The 21,970-nt window shown below is 44.2% G+C and overlaps 1 protein-coding gene across 2 annotated transcripts in view; it reads left to right on the top strand.

Moving 5' to 3' along the window:
• Nucleotides 1–21,149: 21,149 nt before the first annotated feature.
• The window catches only part of SOBP (sine oculis binding protein homolog), a 152,094-nt gene continuing 151,273 nt past the window's right edge, over nucleotides 21,150–21,970 (top strand). For both annotated transcript variants that reach the window (XM_056124974.1, XM_056124975.1), the window contains exon 1: nucleotides 21,150–21,351. In XM_056124974.1, coding sequence (XP_055980949.1) covers nucleotides 21,256–21,351 — 96 coding nt within the window. In that variant the 5' untranslated portion in view covers nucleotides 21,150–21,255. The remainder of the gene's footprint in view (nucleotides 21,352–21,970) is intronic.

Genomic DNA, 21,970 nt, shown 5'->3' on the forward strand with positions numbered 1-21,970 from the left:
TAAATAAGGCAGGCAAGTTTTGTATTTTATATAGATCATATTTCAGTGTAGTTCAACAGACAAAAAACAGATTCATGAGAAAACAACAGGTGCTAAAAGGATGTTATGAAGAAGAGGACTCAATTATATAAAAGAGAACCACCCATTGAGGAGAGAGTGTTTTATATTATTTATTATTTTCTGCTGTGCATTGAAGCAACATGATTTATGGTACTTAAAAATGTTTGCAACATACCTGGCTGAACCCAGAGTTCAATCCTGGTTCTATATGCAGGGCTCGGGAACATATACAGTGCTAGGGATCAAACCAGGTCAGCTATGTACATGGAAAATGCCTTACCCTCTGTACAATCACTCTGGCCCTACATTACCATGAATGATAAAGTTTCATGGATAAATCTTCATGTAAATATTGTGCTAACACTATACCCACCACTAGTGTCGTTTTCCTCCCACCAATGACCCATAGTCCCCTCCCAATCTTAATTCCTTCTCAGTAAACTCCTTTCTACAGGCAAAATCTTGGTTTATATGGCCTGTGACAATTTATTATTGCTTAAGTTCCCTTATATCTCACATATGAGAGAAATAATCCTACATTTGTTAGAAAGAGGTTTTTTTTGTTTTTGCTTTTCAGATAAAAACAGTGAAACCCAATGACAAGGAGTTAGCCACAAAACGATGGGGTGGGAAACCTTTCAAGCAGAGGAAATGCCATGTGCCAAATATTCATGGTGTTAGAAGATGGGGCTTGCATGTGGTAAGAATGTGGCTTGAATGTGGTATTAGTTAATACATAGGTTGGGCTGTTATAATAAAGAGCCCAAAGGGGCCAGAGCAATAATCCAGCAGGTAGTGCACTTGCCTTGCATGTGACCGACCCAGGTTTGATCTCTAGCACCACATGTGGTCCCCTGAGCCTAGAAGGAGTAAAACCTGAGCATAGAGTCAGGACTAAGCCCTGAGCACCACCAGTGTGGTGCCCAAAACAGAAAATTGATAATAAAGAGAAAAATTCAGTGACTTATAAATATGAGTCTCGTATCTTGTGTGTATAGAAGGAGAGAGAGAGTCCTGACTTGAGAGTCTTAGGAACCTAGACCTTTTCTAGCCTGCTGCTTTCCCTACCCTCACTATGATATATGCATCCTTTTACTTGACCTGGCTAGTCTAACTTCCACCCCTTTATATTTGCTCTGGTAGATATCAAATTACATTAGCCAACAGGAATAAGGAGAAAGGAAATAAATGGCATAGCTCTTCCATTTCACGGACTGGGGATATGGCTCAGTGGCAAAGCACATGCCAGGAATATGTCAGGCCCTGAGTTGGATTCCTGGACTTGCTGAATATGCCTAGGAGCCATCCTCACACCATCATCACATAAAAGCAACCACAAAATAAAAATACAAAGTAGAAAGTTGGGGGATGTACTTATAACCGGACTCATTTCCCATTGGATGGAATGTGTCTTGGACCATATCTGGTTATGAGGGAAATTAGGGGATGTTGGCATTAGACTAAACTTGTGTCACTGGATACACCTTGATGAATCTACTTCTAAACAAAGAAGAAACAAATATTTGCAACTGCCTTTTACCGTTGATATCATTCTTCTCTTCTCTCATAGGAATAAGAGGGAGAGGATACAGCCTGAGTGGTTTTCGGGTCAACTAGAAAAAATTAAGAAACAAATAGTTCATAGGGGGCAAAAATCATCTTTTTCACTGGTAGGTAAGATTAGAAAATATAGGCAACAACTTGAGTTTATAGGAACATGCCAGGCATAGTAAGGATTTGGGATTATATATTATATGTGTATCAATTATTTACCGTGACCGCATAGCTTTCCCCAAAAATAGAACTTTAAAACTAATCTTTATTACCCCATGGTTTATGTGGGTCTACAATTTGAGAACTAAGAAATTGGGCAGCTCTAGCTTGGGTCTCCTAGATAACCAAGAGTGGCCACACTCTTCTGCTGGCTTGCCTGAGGCCAGAGCATCTCCTTCCAAGATGGCTCAGTCATGTGGCTACTGGCAGAGGCCTCTGCTCCTTGAAGGCTGTTGGCAGGGGTCTTCAGTTTCTTGCCACATGGACCTCTCCATAGAGCTGCTTAAATATCATCATGACCTAGTACTTGGCTTCCCCCAAGCAAGTGATCCAAGAAGAGAGAGCAGGCGGGAAACCACAGCGCCTTTTATGTTCTAATCTTGGATATTACACCCATCACTTTTGCCACATTCCATTTCTTTGAAGAGAGTCACTGAGTGTAGACCATAATCAAGGGAAAGGGATCCAGCTTTATTTCTTTTTCAAGGGAGAGATATCAAATAATTTAGATATATATTTTAAACAATCATGGAAGTCATTGGAATATTTTAAGTGAGTGGGTGCAAGGTCTCTTTTACATTCTTAAAAGATTTGGCTACTTGGTAGAGAAGGGATTGGATAGAAGCAAGTATGAATGCAGTGGACTCAGGTTTATGGCAGTTTGCTTAGTTTTAGCAACTGATAAATGATCTTAAGACTTGGATTGGGTGTAGTGGATATACAGAGAAGTGCTTAGGTGGTGCATGTGTTTTACAGGTAAAGCAGAAAGGACTTGGTGACACTTTGCTGAACTTAATGCTATTGCATGTGACTTCCTTCTCATAAATTCAGCCCAAGTGCTTTCTCAACCTGATCGTCAGAATTCTTAGAAAACTTTCAAATACATATGACTGGTCTTTGCTTCTAGACAATCTACTACAATAAGGCTAGAAGATAAGTCAACACTAGAAATTATTGCTCCACTTGTTTTATAAGCTAAGTAGAAGTATTATTACTGTTGTTTGTGCAAAAAAAGAGATAGGTATTATGCATTGTGTCATCCAAAATGCTCATGTCTTTGCATACATTCGTACACTTTCAATGAGATACCACATCTATGACTTCTGTCTTTACAAGACAGGTAATTCTTTTTTTTTTTTTCCCTTTATTTTATTTTATTTTTTTTAAAGTTGTAGATTTACAATTTTTTGTGCTTTGGTTTCAATTATACAATGATCAGATACCCATCCCTCCACCAGTGCCCATTTTCCACCACCATGGATAATATCCCTCCCACCCCCATCCCCCCATCCCCCCTGTCTCTGTGGCAGGGCAATCCCCTGTGTTCAAGAGAGGTAATTCTTAGGAAGAATTTTTCCCAAACATTACAACAGAAGTTAAAACAATTATTTATTCCATATTGGACTGATTCATACTATTCTTATATAAAATTTCCTACTTCTGTTCTCTCCTACCTTCCAACTGTCATCAGAGTTATCTTCTTATCCCACATTTATGACTTATAACTTTATATATATTATCATTTTATATGTGTGTGATAGCACAGCGGTAGGGCATTGGCCTTGCATACAGCCAACATGGCCGACCCGAGTTCAATTCCTCTGCCCCTCTCGGAGAGCCCGGCAAGCTACCGAGAGTATCTCGCCCGCATGGCAAAGCCTGGCAAGCTACCCGTGAAGTACTGTATATGCCAAATACGGTAACAATGAGTCTCATGACGAAGACGTTACTGGGCCCGCTCGAGCAAATCGATGAACAATGGGAGGACAGTGACAGTGACAGTGTTTGAAATATATACTAAGTGGCTTCCTAGGACTCACAATAAAAAAAACTTTGGCTTGCTATTAAAGCCTGTGTTCTCCCTTGAAAATATATCTTGTTTGTTTATCTTTATGTTTCTCTCCTTGCTTTTTCTACTCTGGTGAAGCCAATGTTCTCCCTTGAACACCTATTTCCTCTCTTTCCCTTTACATCTTTCAAAGTGAGTTTTGTTCAATAAAATCTTGTTTCACAAAAAAGGAAAAATCTATTTGGCAGCCTGATACTCTCCTACCTTGGGGTAACCTCATGTGACCCTTTAACACTCTCATCATAGGCAAAATTATTCATTCTACCCTTCTCTTGGTTTTCTTTCGGGGGAGGTACAGATCCTCCTCTCCTCCAACTTCCCCCGTCCCAGGTCTGCTCAGTCCTTTGACTTATCTCCCTGAGCCCTCCCTTAATTTTATTTGTACTTGGATATCTTGACACCGTGTGTGTGTGTTTGCGTGTGTGTGTACCCATGCATGTGCATATGTGTACGTGCTCTAGGGTCACTCCTGGCAGTGCTCAGGAGACCACTTAGTGCTTAGATTCAAACCTGAGCCTCTGCATATAAAACCTGGGCTCAACACATTGAGCTTTCTCAATCCCTTGATGCTGTTGTTTTTGTTTTGTTTTATTTTGTTTTTGTTTTTGGTGTTGGGGCCATACTTGGTGCTCACAGTTTATCCCTGGCTCTGTGCTCAGGAGTGACTCCTGGTGGTACTCAGGAGACCCCACGAGAATGCCAGGGATCGAACCCAGGTTGGCTACATGCAAGGCAAGAACCCTACACACTGTACTATCGCTCTAACTCTTTGACATATTGCTTAATAGTTACCTTTCTAAGATGATTCTCCTTCTGCCCTCAGCCAACAGCATCTCATTCAACATCCTTCAAGCCCCAGATGACTGCCATCTCTCCCTCACTCAAAAATCATCACTCTCTCCCTTTTAAATCTGTTTGCTCTTAAAACACATTTATCCTTTATGTTTATATTTACAGTGCCTAGCTGTGTGTTTTCCTTTAGTGGACTCCAAACAAAAAAATTTACATGGAGAGCATTTATCCTTTTCTATAGATCCAGTTTTTGTGTGATGAGAAAGCAAAGGGCAAAGATGTCAGAAGTTTGGTTACAGAAATGTTTATGCATCAAACACCCCTGGGAACCCTCCATTTTAAAACAATCTGCACCCATTGTACTTTATAACCATCATGGTAAAATGAATAACTCTGAGGCAGTACAAAAACTTTATAATCCAAATAGTTTATTAAGAATTCCAGTGACAAGTTTAGAAATAGAAAAGTTTGGGAGTCTTTTTAAAGGCATAATCATATTTAGTTGGAAATTTAAGTTAACAAGAACATTCTATTCCCTAAACTTTCTAATGAATTGATGCTTAGCATATGGGTTACTTTATTTTCTTTTCAAAGTTTGCGTCTAGAGATTTCAAATCAATCTATTAAGATGAATTTCAAAGTCAGTCAGGTTTTGATTTGCTCTATTTAATGTTTGCACAACTCCACCTTTGCCTGACCTTTCAGAAATAATTTTTAACAGAACTACATTTGCTCTCCTAATGGAATGATTTGCTCCAAAGTGCCCCTGTGGTGGTCTGGGAGGGCACTGTAATATTTCTTTAACTATCACAATCCATTCACCCATCCTTTGAGAAGGTTTTTTGTTAGTGTGGTCCTTGGATATAGAACTCCACTCTTTTGTGAAAGCCAAAGAATCTGAGTCTCATACTCCTACCCAATACAGAGCAGAGAGCCTCACACTTGGCAATTAACTCTCATATAAGAAAGAAAAAACATCTGGGGTAGCTGATGTGGTATTTGTTGGGATGGGGTGGGGGTTGATTTATTCAGTGGTGGTTTCTAGAAAGAGTGGCACAGCAAAAGCTGTTCATAATTGAGTTTTAGTCATACAATGTTTCATGACCCATCTCTTTGCCAGAGTACATTTCCAGCCACTAACTTCCCTAGTTTTCCTCCTGCCTCTTCCTATATCCCAGCCTGCCTCTATGGTGGCACTTTTCTTCTCTCTCTCTCATCCTGCCCCTTTTTAAATTTTAGGCACTGTGGTTTGCAATACTATTTGTGAAGAATCCTCATGCATATCATTTTACCTTCTTTCAGTATGCAGTTCTTGTCCAGAGTGATAATTTCCAACTATCATCGTCATAGTGGTCCCTTCTCTGCGCTAACTGCACTCCCCACCCCACTAGGTTGAGTTGATTTTCATTGCTTGCAAACAAGAACCCACACCAAAACTATCGACACTGAAAAGTGATAGAGAAAGTGTTAGACTCTGGAATCAGCCTGCTGGTCCTCTTAATGATGCGAGTACTTCATCATCTTTTTATCCATCTCCTCATCTGTAAGATGTGACCAAAACCATCCATGTAAGTGCAAACTGTGTGAGGATTGAAAAAATTTCTGTCAAGTTTTGAGCATGGTTCCCTGTGTGTTCAAAAACTGAAAGTGTTAAACTGATAAGAACAGAAGGGATCACTAAATCAATGATAGTTGGAGGGATAGCTCAGGATAGGAGATGTGTGCTGAAAGTGAATAAAGGACCAAATATGATGTCCTCTCATTATCTGTATTGCAAACCATAATGCCCAGCAATATAGAGAGAGTAAGAGAAAAACTGTCTGCCATAGAGGCAGGGGGAGGGGAGGCAAGGGGACAGGTGGGATGGGGTGGGGGAGGGATTCTGGGGACAAGAGACATTGATGGTGGAAAATGTACACGGGTGTAGGGATGTATGACTAAAACTCAAACATGAAAGCTTTGTAGGTGTAGCTCACAGTGATTCAATAAATACATAAATAAATATTAAATAAAAAACAATGTGTGTGACATTGCCTCTCTCTCTCTCCCGCTACATGTGTTCAGTGGCCATGAATTGCTTCTTCACCCCGGCCTGCCATCACTGCCACCAACAGACATATGAAGGAGGGAACAGGGTTGGAACAACTGCCAGGCTGGTTCGTGATCAGGTGTAGTTTATTCCATTTTCCCTGTGCTCCTGTTCCTCATGCTAGTACCTCCACACTTCATCTCACAGCCTTAGTCTAGACCCCAACTTCCAAGCATGGGGGGTAGCAACTACACCTAGGTCAGGTAGCACAATCAACATACGTATAGCCCTTCCTTCAAGGAAAGCTCTTCTAAGACAAGATCTCCTCCAGTCAGGAGATCAACTCAAGGGTGTGTTTTTATCTAAGGCCATACTTCTCATTTCCCTAGTCCATAAACAATCATCTTATTTACTTACTTCTTAATAATCTTTCGAGCAATTTTGTACAAACACAGTAAGAGATACATTAAACTTATAGGGTGGCTCTCCTGGGCACATCTCCTATAGAGCACAGACTATAGTGCTTAGGCAAGATTAATCCTTCCTAACCCCAGCAGGGTCCTTTTCCAGTGACTTCTCTTTGGGTAATGACAGAATTTGTCCACGATCATGCTCTTAATTTATAGTTAAGTATTATGGCACTTTGCCTGTCTTGCTTCAATGTCAGGATAGCTTACAGCTTGCCCTGTGTCCATCCAGTCCCTTCTTTGGGACCCTGCTTCTGGGGTGCTAAGAACTAAGGGCAACTGAGGCTTAAGTTGAGTAAATATGAGAGATTCCCAGGAGTAAATATTATTTGGAGTCAATTAACTCCCAAGTTACAAAAGCATAGCATTAACTGTCTTCCTGTGTCTATACAAAAAGAACATTGCTCTAAAGTAAACTATGCAAAGGACATAAGGAAAAGAGAAAAGCAATATTTTATTTACAAATACAAAAAGACTCCTTATAAGGATCTTACCTTACAAGTCACAGGGTCTGATTTAGGGATATAGGTGATTGACCAGTTGGGGAAGCAGAGTATGGAGAAGTTAGAGATAGACACAGAGGAATAGAAGTGCCTTAGGAGCACTGTGATGGGTGTAAACCAATAAACCTAAACTCCGTGCAGCAAGGGAGAAAGGACAAACCAATGTTATCCTACAGTTCCCAGAGAATAAAGAAGACCTGAACGAATAGGATCACTAATTCCATATAATAGTTGTGTGTTCAATTACAAAGCCTTATGTTCACTGCATTTAAAATACTACAGTGTCTATTCTGTGTTTAGTGTTACACTATATTTTTGTCTTCAGCTCGCTTTTTATTTATTTATTTGTTTGTTTGTTTGTTTGTTTAGGGGGGCTTTGCTTTTCAGTTCAGAACTTTCATGTGCTCTGCACGCTCTGTCCTGTAGATGCTGAGACATACTCAGGGAATGCAGTTTCTATTCACCAAACTCACTTATCTCTTCTGGTTCTCCCTTTACAGATGGCCTGCCCTCTCTTAGCTCCAGGTCTGCAAAAGTATATCAGCTCCACTCAAACCCCACTGGCATCAGATGGAAAGCATGAACTAAGCTGAAACAGGAGTATATGACACCAGGAATACAGATAAATATATATTTATATATTCATATAATATGTATATTGCTTTTTTTGGTAACACCCAGTGATGCTCAGGGGTTACTCCTGGCTCTGTACTCAGGAATCACTCCTGGCAGTGCTCAGGGGACTATATGGGGTGCTAGGGATTGAACCCGGGTCGGCTGAGTGCAAGGCGAATGCCCAACCCACTCCAGCCCCAGATGAATATTTTTAATGGAAAAAATAAAACACACACACACACACACACACACACATCACACTGGCCTTCTGCTTGCTTCTCCGCCATCCCATATGTGGTTTGCCTCCAGCTGATATTGGACCTATTCTGGAGTGGGAGGCAGAGCTTTCCTCCTGGGTAGATCTCCACAGTCTCCACATCTGATCTGTGCCACTTTAAGAGCCCATATTTCAGCTCCTGAATTGTGCAGGCACTTATGTGGCCACACAACAAATGCCATACTTCTCACAGTTATTCTTATCATTCTGTGCGGACAGGCATAGAAGACAGAGAACAATCTTCACTATCTTTTTTGGGGGTTTAGGGGTAAGTACAAAGACTCATCCTCAGCACAAGAACACCATACAATCAATGGGGAAAACATGCAGAAGTAAGTCAAGCTCAATGAGCAAAATCAGTATAACCAAATACATAAACAACACTAGTAAATCCTTAGACAGTGTCTTACGTGACACTATGATGAGGATGTTCAATGAGTTTCAAAAAATGATAGCACAGGGAGTCAGCAAAGCGCAAAAAAGTATGAGAGTCAAAATGACAAAACTACCACAATCAGAAATGACATAAATGAAGAACATGGCAGGTGATATAAAAAAGTCAATAGAAGCTCTGAACAGCAGAATCACAGAAGCTGAGCAAAAGATCAAGGAGCTGCAAGATGAGAAGGAGGAAACCACTAGAAAACAGCGGGTGGTGAAAAATAGCGTGGAAAGAAATGAACAGCATACCAGAAAACTGTAGGATGAGTTCAGGAGGAACAGAATAAGAATCATAGTAGTACCTGAAGAACAGAAAGGCAAATTCAATGAAGAAATATCAGTCATAGAAATGATCGATAAGAACTTCCCAGAATTGAAGATTACAGGCACCAAGATCCAAGAGGCCAAAAGGGTTCCAGTGAAAACTCCAGTTATGAAAACTCCAAGACACATTATGCTCAAAATGACAAAAATCTAATGATAAAGACAGTATATTGAATGCAGCAAGATCAGAAAAGTAACTTATATACCAAGGAAAGCCCGTGTACAATCAATGAAACCTCTCAGTCATAAGAATATGGAAGAATATTGTACAAAACTCAATTAAGTGAACATCTCACCAAGAAAACTTTATCCAAGTAGATTATCATTCATATTTGAAGGATCTATACAGAGCTTCATGGACAGACAACAGCTTAAAGAATTAATAGAATTCATAGACTTGAAACTTTTTTAATGCAAGAAGCATTAAAAAAGTTCCTTTAATGGACAAGAGAAAGTTCCCATCATATGGCATTTAGTATGGCACTCATTAATGGGGCATATGGTTGCTCTCTACTGCATTAAGAAAGGTTAAAACATATTGCAATTCATCATCACAAATTGACTTTTATTGATTTATTTTCTGATAATTCTATTTGCCATTCCTTTCATTTTTATTGGACCAAGAAATATGAAATAAATTTGTTTATGCCTGCCAAGGGGGTAGGCTGGAGGGTGGAAGGGAACCTGGGGACATTGTTTGTGGGATTGGTATTGGAATGTTGTATGCACGAAGAACTCTATTATAAACAATTTTGTAAATTATGGTGTCTCAATAAACATTCCCGGGGGGAAAAAACACCACAAATAATGCATACACAGTGAATAGCCTAAGACTTATAATGGAACTCTTAATTCATCTACTTAGCTTTTAATAATTTTTTTCTTCCACTAAAACATATCATGTTCTCACAGTTAATAACTGTAAATCTTTTTCACTCAACTTTCTGCCTTTGAAAGGAAGTAAAGAGACAACTTCTGACCCAACAGCACATTGGAGAAAAATTTTCTGTGAAAGACAAAGGTTTCCAACTACATAAAATATTTTTCAGAGAAGGCTGGTCAAAATAGAGATATCAGTGCTCTGAAACCACTTGTTGCATACCTTATTTGGTTTGAGAATATTAAAATGTTGCATGCTCTTTTAAAAGGTTGAGTATTTAGTTATGGCTATTCTCCATCCCACTTGCCTTCCCTTTATTATTTCTGCAGTGATGGAAGATTGACACACTCTCTCTGTGGTGCTTGTCAGCGAGCACACAATTGGTTGTGGCACGGGGATCACTCCCAACAGAGCCTCTGGGATCCTCACTCTAAGTCTTATCAGCCATGGGCTTGCTAGCCTGAGTCCTGTCCTTGAGATAATCCCAGATTCCCTGTTTGACTGCTTTAATGACCATAACAGTCAGGTGTAAATTAGAACAAAGAGGAAATGAAAATAATTACTGTATATGTAGGTTCTGTTTCTCACTACCCCCCCCCCCCCCACCAAAGGTGATCATAGGTTTTGACAGAGATGAGCAGAGGTGGACTGTGTCTGAAAGCATACCTCACCTGTCTGAGTATTGACAGACCTGGAATTTTCAGTCCAGTGAGAGGGGGAGATAGTATACTCTGCAGCACTCAGAAGCTATTCTTTGTTCTGTACTGGGAGGACAGAGAGATAATACAAGGGTTAAGGTGTTCTCTTGCTCTCTGCTTTCTCCTACAGCCCCTATGCACTGCCTCATTCTCCTCAGGTGCGAAATAGAGACAATTAAAGGCTCAAGGATGATTGTGAGGAGTGAATTACATAATGTGTGCCAAATAGTTGACTCATAGCAGGAATTCAGTGAGCCATAATTGATGATCTCACTCAACATATGATAGCTGGAAAGTCTAACAATTTTAATGACATCTGATTATTTTTCTAAAAGGAAATACGGTTTCGTCAACTGCAGTATCTGTAGAAATCAAATCAAGAGAAGAATTCTGAATTCAGTATTGGATATAATTGAAGAAGGCACTGAAAGCTCAAGGTAACTGCTATATTTTACATTTACCAGAGTTTTTACAAATTACTGAAAATGTTCTATGCTTAATTTGGTTTTATTATGATACTAAGGCCATACCCGCCCTCTCCAAACAAAAACTATTTTTGTTTGGGTGATCTCACCCGCACGACAAAGCCTGGCAAGCTACCCATGACATATTCGATATGCCAAACACAGTAACAACAAGTCTCACAATGTTACTGGCCCCGCTCGAGTAAATTGATGAACAACGGGAGGACAGTGACAGTGACAGTGATATTGTTTACACATAAAACAGCTAGGCAGAAAGTTCCACATTTAAAAATTTTATCTATTTGTTTATGTAGATGTTGGAGTCACACCTCGCTGTTCTCAGGGCTTACTCCTTGCTCTATAGCTCAGGGATCAACCTTGGTGGTGCGTGAGGGATCATATGCAATACTGGGATTTGAACCTAGGTTAGCCATGTGTGAGGCATATACCCAAATCTCTATATTATATCTCCAACCCAACAAAATTTCCCACTTTTCAATTACTTGAAGGCAAATATGAATTTAGGGCCAACAGATATTAATGAAAAACCCTCAGGCATTTGTTAAATGTAAAGTTCTATGTAACGCAACTCGATCCTCTTTACCAAGACCACTATGGGGCTAGGACACCACCAGGACACGGAACTTCTAAGCCCCTGTTACTTTGGTCTGCTCTTTTGTCCTCTCTTTGTTTTTTTTTTTTTTAAACTGGATCTATTGCTTCAAACAGGTGAGTGGCAAGGTAGCATTCGCCCTCAGCCACAATCCCCTCCCCTGATTCCCTCTTCTGAGATCAAAGTCCTCTTTGTCCCTGATCAAACATGTTAGGTTATTACAATTCTGCAGGTTCCCAGAGTTATACCTGCTTTATTGTTGATCATATAGGACACACACACTCGGTAGTGAGCAGAGAGTATTTCTGGCTACCCCAGGACCTTCTTCGCAAGCTGCTTCACCCTGTGCCTAGTCCAACTCTGGATAGCATTGCTTTGTTGGGCTGATCTGCTCCATATGGCTCTTGGCTGTGCCAGACTCTGCCTGGGAGGGGCAACACAGGTTTCTATTGCTCTCTGGTCTCTTCTGCAAATTCCCTCAGACCTAGTGAGTGTTCTAATTCTTCCTCTTTCTGTCATGGACATTTTTGAGAACTGTCTGGGTATCTACTACAAGTTTCCTTTCATTGAGTCCCTTTGCTCTTTTGCTCTTTGTTCTGACAAAAACAAACAAAAATAACACCTAGATTTAAATCTTTCAGGTCATTTGGTTTGATCCTTAAAACCTAGATCTGGGGCCTAGAGAGATAGTTCAGTGGTCAAGATGCTTGCTTTGCACACGTCAAACCCAGGTTCAAATCCTGGCACTCCATATATTCCCTAAAACATGCTAGGAGTGATAACTGAGTGCAGAGCCAGGACCTTAGCACAACCAGGTTTGGCCCCAAAACAAAAGCATCTATTTGTGTGACACTCAAAGAAAAAATGTTTTCTCTTAAATTATTTTTATGCCTTGAATATCATAAGTTCAGTTTAATTCTCAAAGCTTATGGGACACTAGTATTTTTTTAAATAAATTTATCTTGATGCATCTTTACCCTGGAGAAACAGATGTCAAAGTCCAGGCTTAATGGATGTATACATAGACTAGGAAGGAATTAGCAGGTACAGTAGCCCCCTTTATCCATGGCTTTTATTTTCACAATGGTCTATTGTGGTCAGAAAATACTATATACAATGAAATACTTAGAGAAACTACATTCACAAAACCTTTATTAGAGCATATTGCTATATTTAACTTACAATTAGTTATTACTATTAATCTTTTACTTGCTGAATTATGAATTAAACTCTACAATAGGAAAAACATAGCACTTCTGAGGGTTTGGTATTGTTGACAGTTTCAGGCATCTTGAAATGCATCCCTGGTGGATAAGGGGATAATATACAAACAGAAACCAATTTTTATTTAACTTATTAAATGTTATCTTACACAATCGGGTTACCTTCTGCCTTGATCTAATTGCTTTGAAGCTGTCTGGCCTAAATTATTTTCTAGTTGAGAACCTGAAGGATAGATTGATCACATGAGCACTAACCAGGCCATACATGAATACAGAGCTCTGATCCCAAACCTCCTTGTCTGGTGGCAACAAATAAGAAGCACTAACCTGGTTTCTCGGTCACAATCTTTCCTGCACAGTTTCGATTTGGTAAGATTCTTACCACCAACCCATCCTGCAACCAGATAAAGAACCAACTAGAGCAGGCCAAATATGGCCCCCAAATTGAGTGCATGGGATGCCTGTTTGAGTTAGGCCACCCTTTGGCTAGCCTTTGTCCAGCCTCTCTATGACAATCAGAGCACACCTGGCAACTTCCCTCTCCCTCAATACAGAGCTTTCCCTCTTCTGCGTCTGCCTTTGAGCCTCTGCCAGATGCGAGTAATGGTGACTGACATCCTTGCCCTACATAAATAGCCTTTGTTTGTTCTCATTTGGGTGGTCTTCATTTATTTCCACAGACTTACTTCACATTAGGCTGTTATATTCAAACACACACATGGAGAGTTGAGCTTAACATTTCTTTCCAAAGAGATGCTTGGGGTAAATAAATATTAGCCTTAATCTCTGTTTCAATGGGTACAAATGAAAAATTATATATTGAATTTGTAGCTACTGGTATGCTTATCTCATGGGTGCATTTGAAATGTCCTTGAGAGTATATATATATATGAAAATTTCATTTTCATAAATTAAAATGATTACATGTTAGCAAATTACTATTAAAAGACACACAGGTGTACACTTTTTTGAAAGTGAAGAAAATTTTTATTATGGAGGTGATGACTGTTCATGTGTCATGTTACCCTAAATTGGCACACATCTGCATTAGTCTTTACCTCACAGAAGCTGAATGCTATGGTAAAACAGTAAGGATCCTTAGAAAAAGAGAAAACATGCATTTGTATACCAAAATGTATGCACTTTTCATTCTAGCTTGCTCCAATATATACATTACTTGTTTACTCCAATATATATTATTTGGTCAGAACTTCCAAATGTAAGTTATTTTCATTTCAAAAATAAAGGGACAAAAATTATAGTAGAGGATCTGCTATCTCTCAGTAAAGGTCTCACTAAAAAATGAAGCCCTGGCCGGAGAGATAGTATAGGGGGCAAGGCACTTGTTTTGCATACAGCTGATTCCAGTTCATTCACTATACCACACATGATCCCCTAAGCCCTAACAGGAGTGATCCCTGAGCATAGAGCCAAGTCCTGGGCACTTCTGGTTGGACCTCAATCCCCTAAAAGAACAAAGCCCCTATTTTCCTGCAAAGAACATTGAGTTCATTTGAAACTATGAGTTGGGAAGTTGCTTCTGTTTTCATGACCAAAGAAATGTAGCCACTCTGGGAAGGCCATGGACTTCATCATGGCACCACAGGAAAAAGAACAAGGATGTCCTTAGAAGAGTCAGGCAGGGGGTTCATACTCAGGAACAGAGTCCACTGGGTAATCTGGTGTTAACCCAGAGGTAGGTAACTCACATTGTGAGTGGAGTCAAATGATGGAGCCAGAAAGAAACTTAGACCTTTCCAGGAAAGAAGGATTTCCTTGCATTGTGTATTTATCTACATTGCTCTTAAAATTTTGATTCTTTACCATAGCCTGCAGGTTCCGTACGATCTAGCCTCCATTTCTTTACTACTTCTCCCACTGTTCTCTTCCTTCTTTCCACTCCAGATACTCTTGAATTCGTAGACATCTGAGTACATTTGGTGCTTCAGCAATTCTATTTTGACCAGACAGTCGCCTCTAGAATTCCAGATGTAAATAGGTAAAGTCAAGATTTCACAGGAAGAAAGTTGCACCACAGAGCCACACATAGCTTCAGCAGACTTGTTGAGTATGGCCTAGAGACCTCCATTGCTTAAGCTTCTGAGATTTTCTGGTCATTTGTTAATGCACCATAACCCAATGGATACAAATACACCACCAACTGGAATATGTGCATTGGGTTGGAGAAGAGTTGATATTTAAATTTCTCTCCCCTCAATCCCCACACCCAGTGCTGAGGACAGAACTTGAACTCCATGCATGCAAGGCACGTCTTTTGCCTCTGAGCCACATCCTTGGCTCTGGAAAAGCTGTTATTTAGAATTACAAGAATTGAGGGCTGGAGAGATAGTACAGTGGATGAGGTGCTTTTCTTGCATGTGACTGGATTTCTGATCTCTCGCATTGCATAAGGTCCCCAGATTTCTGCCAGTAGTAATCCCTGAGCATAGAGTCAGGAGCAAGTCCTGAATGATCCTGGATGCAGCATCAAAACAAAAAAAAATTATAAGAATTTATTGTTATACAGTTCACAACCTCAGAGATGATAAATGTGAAAATAAAAACCATAGAGTAGAAAAACAGAAGATAAAAATAATTCATTAAAGCATTTTAACATAATATCAAAAGCTCCATATTGAAAACTGAACAGAAATTTATGAATTTATATCCCAGTAGATGGTGGTGGTGGTGGTGGCTGGTCCTGGAGGTCTTCGGCCATGTAATCCCATCAACGGCCAAGACTCAGAAACTATAAAAACCAGCTCCCGGACATCTTATTATGACATCTTATTATCTCATTCCTACTTTGGACAAACTGGCAGGCTACCGAATGTAACCTGCCCACACGGCAGAGTCTGGCAAACTCCCCGTGGCGTACCCAATATGCCAACTACCAGTAACAATGATGGGTCTCATGCTCCTAAAGAGCCTTGAATATAGCACTTTCTTAAAAGTCTCAGGGCTAGGATGAAGGAGACGTTACTGGGACCTGCTCGAGGCAATTGAATCGACGAATATATCCCAGTACTTGTTAACTTTTGATTTAGAAACATAGTTTGTGCATTAGTTTCTTCATCTGTGAAATGGGAATAATGGTAGAAGCTACTTCATAGATTTTTATGAATATTAAATGAATACAATTCTTCTATTTGTTCAGCATATTTTACACATATTTTAGTATATATATTTGCTTTTATGGCAGAACTTGTTCAATATCAAGATAATTTTATATTTACAGGTTAAGTTATAATGTATAACTATATGTTTATAACTATATATAACTTTATTCCTTTTTTTATATTTTCTATATCTAAGAGATTCTGGCTATGTATTAAGGCATAACAAACTTAGTTTTTTAAATACAACAAACACCTGACTATATTCATGGGATCCTAGTTCAGAAACTCAGATAAGACATAGGCGTGATTAGACTTTGTTCCACCATGCTTAAAGCTTCAGTCCAGAGGATGTAAATGTCCAGGGATGGCTTCATAAGCTTGATTTTAAACAATTATATGTGGTGGGGCAATATGTTTTCAAATTTGTCTTGATAACATATGAACCCATTAGCAAATATTTATTAATTTTTTACCAGACATGAGAACTGGGCTTCTGGTTCAGTTCTATTAAGATAATAAAGATCTAGGGTGTGGGAGCAATAGTACAGCACATAGGGCATTTGCCTTGCATGCACCTGACTCAGGTTCTATCACCAGCATCCAGTATCATCACCTGAGCATAGCCAGACCCTGAGCACAGAGCACAGAGCCAGGAGTAACCCCTGAGCACTTCCAGGTTGACCCCAAAACAAAACAGTAACAATAAAGTCACAAATCTAGAGGTGGGGGGACAAGGCAGATCACCCTGCCCTCCTCCTTCCATCCTTCCTCTCTCCACACTGATTTTAATTTTTTTCCTAGTTGGATGGGGCCAGAATACCTAGAGCAGGCTTTTAGTGTCAAAGAAGTCACCTGAGTGACCAGTCCTATTACCATTTTGGTGACTAGCTGGAATAGTAAAGGAAAAGTTGAAGACTGTCCAGAGCTTTGGGTATATATGTAGAACATAGTGTGTGTGTGTGTGTGTGTGTGTGTGTGTGTGTTTCTGTGCATTCCTATATATTGGGGGTCCATAGGAAGCCCAATGGAAAACCCTAGAAGCAACAGTGTGGCTTTCTTGACAGATATATGAGATTGTGTCCAAATTCATAAGGAAGCAACTCTTGTTATAACCATCTTCATCTATAGTTCAGCAAAAAAACCTACACCTTGTCATGAACACTGTGTAACAATCTCTAGTCCTCCCTCCCTCCCTCCCTCCCTCCCTCCCTCCCTCCCTCCCTCCCTCCCTTCCTTCCTTCCTTCCTTCCTTCCTTCCTTCCTTCCTTCCTTCCTTCCTCTCTCTCCCTCTCTCTTCTTTTCTGAGGTGGGGCCACACTTAGTGGTGCTCAAAGGTACTTCTGTCTCTGCACTCTGGAACCACTCCTGGCAGTGCTCAGTGGACTCTATGGAATGCCAAGGATGGAAACCAAGTCAATTGTGGGCAAGGCAAGGGTCCTACCTACTGTACGACTGCTCTGGCCCATCAATCACTAGTTCTGAAGATCTAGACTCAAAGTCTCTCCACATTAAACTTCATGAGCATTCATTCAGTCATTGAAGATATTTATGGCATAACTGAATGCAATGCTCTCACTTCAATTTTCACAGCACAAACTCCTATGAATGAACAGGTGGCTGGTTAATATGATTTTTATTAAATGCCTGAACCAGAGAAGCACAAGCCATTTTCTTTAAAGGAAGTATAGCTGCCGCTAAATAGAACTCTGGGCTCTAGTTCACCCTTTTCTGTTTATTTTATTCTTAACTTGTGAAACTGTATCTTAGAACTTGGGGTATATAACTTTGTTATTTGATATCAGCTGAACAACAGAGAATCAATTGTAATGTTTCTGGCACCGAAGGAACCGGAGGGGACTTAAAAATGTTTCCAGAAGACAAAAGCTTCTCTTTGTGGATACTATACAACATATGTTTCCACTGCGTTCGAATATGCAAACGTCAAAAAAAAAGTTTTTCTCACTACTCATTTAGGACCAAGAGGACAAAACACAGAAAACTAACTGTAGCCCACACATTATTTATCAGATATTTTGGATGAAATTCAGAGTGAAAAAAAGCCAGAAAGACGCCCTCTTCCTCACTCCCTCGCGGCTGCAGCACGGTCCAGCCAAGCTTCCCCCGCAAACTCGTCCACGCCCACGCCCTGGCCTGGGAACGGTTGTTTCAGGGGCGGGAGTCAAGAGCAAAGCAAGCTGGACGCCTTTCGCATCCTCTAGTAGGGGTTCCCCAGGATAGACTGGGGACTCTTGCGGGACTCCTCCCACACCTAGTTATTGCAGCTCTCAACCTCTGAGCACCTGGGTAGGCTCCCAAAGGTTGCAAGAAAAATCTCGAATTAGGGGACTCAGAACGCTCCCAGAAACCTACCTCCTTGCTTTGACTTTCCCCGCGTCCCAGACGACTACCCTAAGATTTTCTTACTTTTTTGTTTCCCCCTTCGGGACTGGCGACGACTCCTTGGAGCGAGGGCAGTCTAGTTCAGCCCCGCTCTCCCTGGCCTTGAGCTTCACCTGAGTTACATTGAGCTTCGCGGGGCAGGGTGCAGTTGGCTCCGCGTGGCATTCTGCAGTTGGGATAGATAAGAGACACCGGGAGATGCCTCGCTTTCTCGGATACACTCGCAAGTATTTGCAAGGAGGAGTTTATGGAAACAAAAGTACTGCTAAAATGAAAAAAAAAAAAACCACACAAAACCCAAGAAAAAAACCTCACCCCACCCCCACCCCCAGGCAACCCGAAGGTGCTCACTCCATCTCCGCCCCCCTACTGGCCAGCACGGCCATTCCCCCCGCCCCCTCGGGAGATCTTGTGGACGTTTCAGAAAGAAACCCACGGTTAAAACGCAGACCTGACAATACAATGCCCAGAATCGCCTCCTTTGAAAGGTCAGTTAGAGATTTTAGTGAGAAGCGAACTCCCTCCCCCACACCGCATTCATTCTCTCTTGAAAGTACTTAAAATCATGAGTATTTGAAGTTGCACCATTATCATAGTGCGTACGCCACACTAACGAGCAGGGGAACGACGGACACCTTCCCTCCATCGCATTGTGTCATTGTGTCGGGTAGTTACGAAGTGTGGCGGCGCGGGAAAGCGTGTCCCGGCATGCCACTGGGTCCCCCGCGGCGAGGACAGGCGTCCAGGGCAGCGGGTCTTGGCCAAAGTCTCACCGCAACTTACACCCCGACGACTCCACCCAGACAGAGCCAAGCGCCCTGGGAGCACGGATCGAGCCTGGGACCCCCCGAGCGCCCAAGAACAGGCAGCCTGAGCACAGAGTGGGGTGGACACAGCTCTGCGAAGGCGGCCGGACCCTTGCGGTGAAGTCGTGGGCAAAGAGCGCAGCTGGACAAGACCTAGACGGTCCGGCCGGGCGTGGCGAGGGCGTCTGGGCCTGGGAGAGAGCAACCCCATGGGGCGGGGCACCCAGCGCTCCCCACTCTGCTTAATCGTTCTGGCTGAGACTCAGGGACTCGGGACCAAGGTGTCACCAGATAAAGCTGTTACTTTGTAACATGAGTGTGTGTATGTGACAGAAAGGAGAGAGAGAGAGAGAGAGAGAGAGAGAGAGAGAGAGAGAGAGAGAGAGAGAGAGAGAGAGAGAGACCTACGACGGGGTTGAAGGCCGAGATGCCCTACTTCTAAGTGGTTCATTTCATTAAGCAGCACAGCTTTCTTTCTTACAAGCGCGGTGGCAGCTCGCGCCCCATTGGAGAGCGACTGGTAAGGGTGGAGGACCTCTCCAAAGGGGTCCTCCAGCCTCGATCGCCCTATGGTGACCCCCGGAGGAGGATGCCCTCCTAGCAGCTGGGGGCAGGTCCCGAGTGCTGTTTCCTGTCCCCGACACCCCACCACCACCACCACCACGACCCCGGGCACTGCAGTTAGGGGACGGCCAGCTCTGCCTGCCATTCCGGGGGCCCGGGGAGCGGCCCTTTGCAAACGCGCCCTCCGGTCCCCACACCCTCCTAGCGCCCCACCTCTTTCCCTCACCCCCATTCATTCTCTCCCCCCCCCCCCGCCCCCGTTCTTTCTTCCTTTCTTTCTCTGCAGCTCTTAGGACGGACTTGAAAAAAAAAAAAAAACCACTCTAGACCCCCAGCCAGCGCACAGCCGGGAAGTAGAGAGAACCGCGGGGAGTCAGGGCGGGCACCGGGCGTGTGCATCAGGGTCTGGGGTGGAGGCAGCGCGGCGGACAGCGCCAGGTCCGGCCGGTGGCCGCCGCGGAGGAGCGGGCGGCCGCGAGCAACCCCCCCCGCCGCGGGAGCCGCGCAGCATCCGCGTCTACAGTGACGGTGGAAGCCACGCCCGCCCGGGAGCCGGGGGGCTGTCCTCGCACCCCCCGCTCCATCCACCCCTCCACCTATCTCTCCCCCCACCAGCCCGCAGCTCGGGCCGCCCGCCCCCTCGCGGCCGCCGCTCGCGCCCGCCCCTCCTCCCCGCGCCGGCCCCCGGCCCGCCCCCGGCTCGGCTCGCGGGAGGCGCAGGGCGCCGCGGCTGGCGCGCTCTCCCGGGCGCACACTCGGCTCGGCGCACGCACGGCCGGAGCCGCTCTCTCGGCGCGCGGCCCGCGCGGCCCTCGCCCATGCGGACGGACGGAGCGCCGGAAGATGGCTGACGACCGCACGGGGCCCCGAGGATGCAGCCGGGCGGCGGCGGCGGCGACGGCGACGGCGGCGGGAGCGGCAGCAACGGCAGCAGCAGCAGCAGCAGCAGCAGCGGCACCAGCACCAGCAGCAGCAGCAGCGGCGGCGGCGGCGGCGGCGGCGGCAGGGGCAGCGGCGGCAGCAGCGGCGGCGTTGGTGGCGGCGGCGGCGGCGGCGGGAGCAGGAGCGGCGGCGGCATCCCCGACACTCCGCGAGCTACCTTTCCCGGTGACAGCAGCCACGACTGACGTGCTCGGCCGCTAGGAGAGACCCCGCGTCCCCGGCGCCCGCCTGCCCTCCCCCTCCCCGCCCCAGCCCCAGCCCCGCCAGCACCGCTACCTCCGCCAGCAGTGCCACCATCAGCACCACCTCCGCCGCCGCCACCGCCGCCACCGCCGCCGCCGCCGCCGCCGCCGCCACCACCGCCAGCGGCGGCAGCAGCAGCCATTTCATCTCCGCAGAAAACCAGACACAAAAACATGGCAGAAATGGAGAAAGAGGGGCGACCTCCGGAAAATAAACGGAGCAGGAAGCCGGCTCACCCCGTCAAGCGGGAGATCAACGAGGAAATGAAGGTATCGGGGGAGTTGGGGGGTACCCGACCCGCCGGGAGCTCTTTGCTCCCGCCCGCTCCCGTCGGGCCGTGGCACTGGTGTAGGGGGGTACCGGGGAGCGCTTGTCAGTTTCTGGAGGATGCCAGGACGTCTCGGCTCCTCCTCCAGGTGCCAAACAGAGGCCAAGTCGTAGGCTGCATCCCCGAGATTTGTCCAGCTCAGATTTGATGGAGTATACGGGGCCGGGTGTGAGTGTATGGGGGGGGGGGGAAGGGGGCACTTAGTGTTTTAATCTTATAAACCCCAGTTTGGCACCCAGGCGCGGCTCCGGGTCAGGGGTTTTGGGGGTCCCAAGTGGCAGCGAGGCTGGGCTGTTCCTTAGGCGGCACGCTAGTTTTGTTCCCCTTCCCAGGAAACCATCTCTCCGATCCCTCCAAAGTTAGGAGGGCTCCGGGCCGAGGTACCCGTGAAAGCTCCCTTCCACCCGCTCCTCAGTTCATCCCGCGGCTCCTGGATCCCGCTTCCCCCCAAAGAATCGGCTGCGACCGCGCCGGGGAGCTGTCAGCGCTGGGGCGAGCGGGGGCCCGAGCGACGCGGGGCCGGGTACCGCTCCACCCGCCGCTGCGCGCCCTGCGCCCCT

Source organism: Sorex fumeus, unplaced genomic scaffold (genome assembly GCF_029834395.1).
Source record: "Sorex fumeus unplaced genomic scaffold, SorFum_2.1 ptg000054l, whole genome shotgun sequence".
In the NCBI taxonomy this organism is placed as follows: domain Eukaryota; kingdom Metazoa; phylum Chordata; class Mammalia; order Eulipotyphla; family Soricidae; genus Sorex; species Sorex fumeus.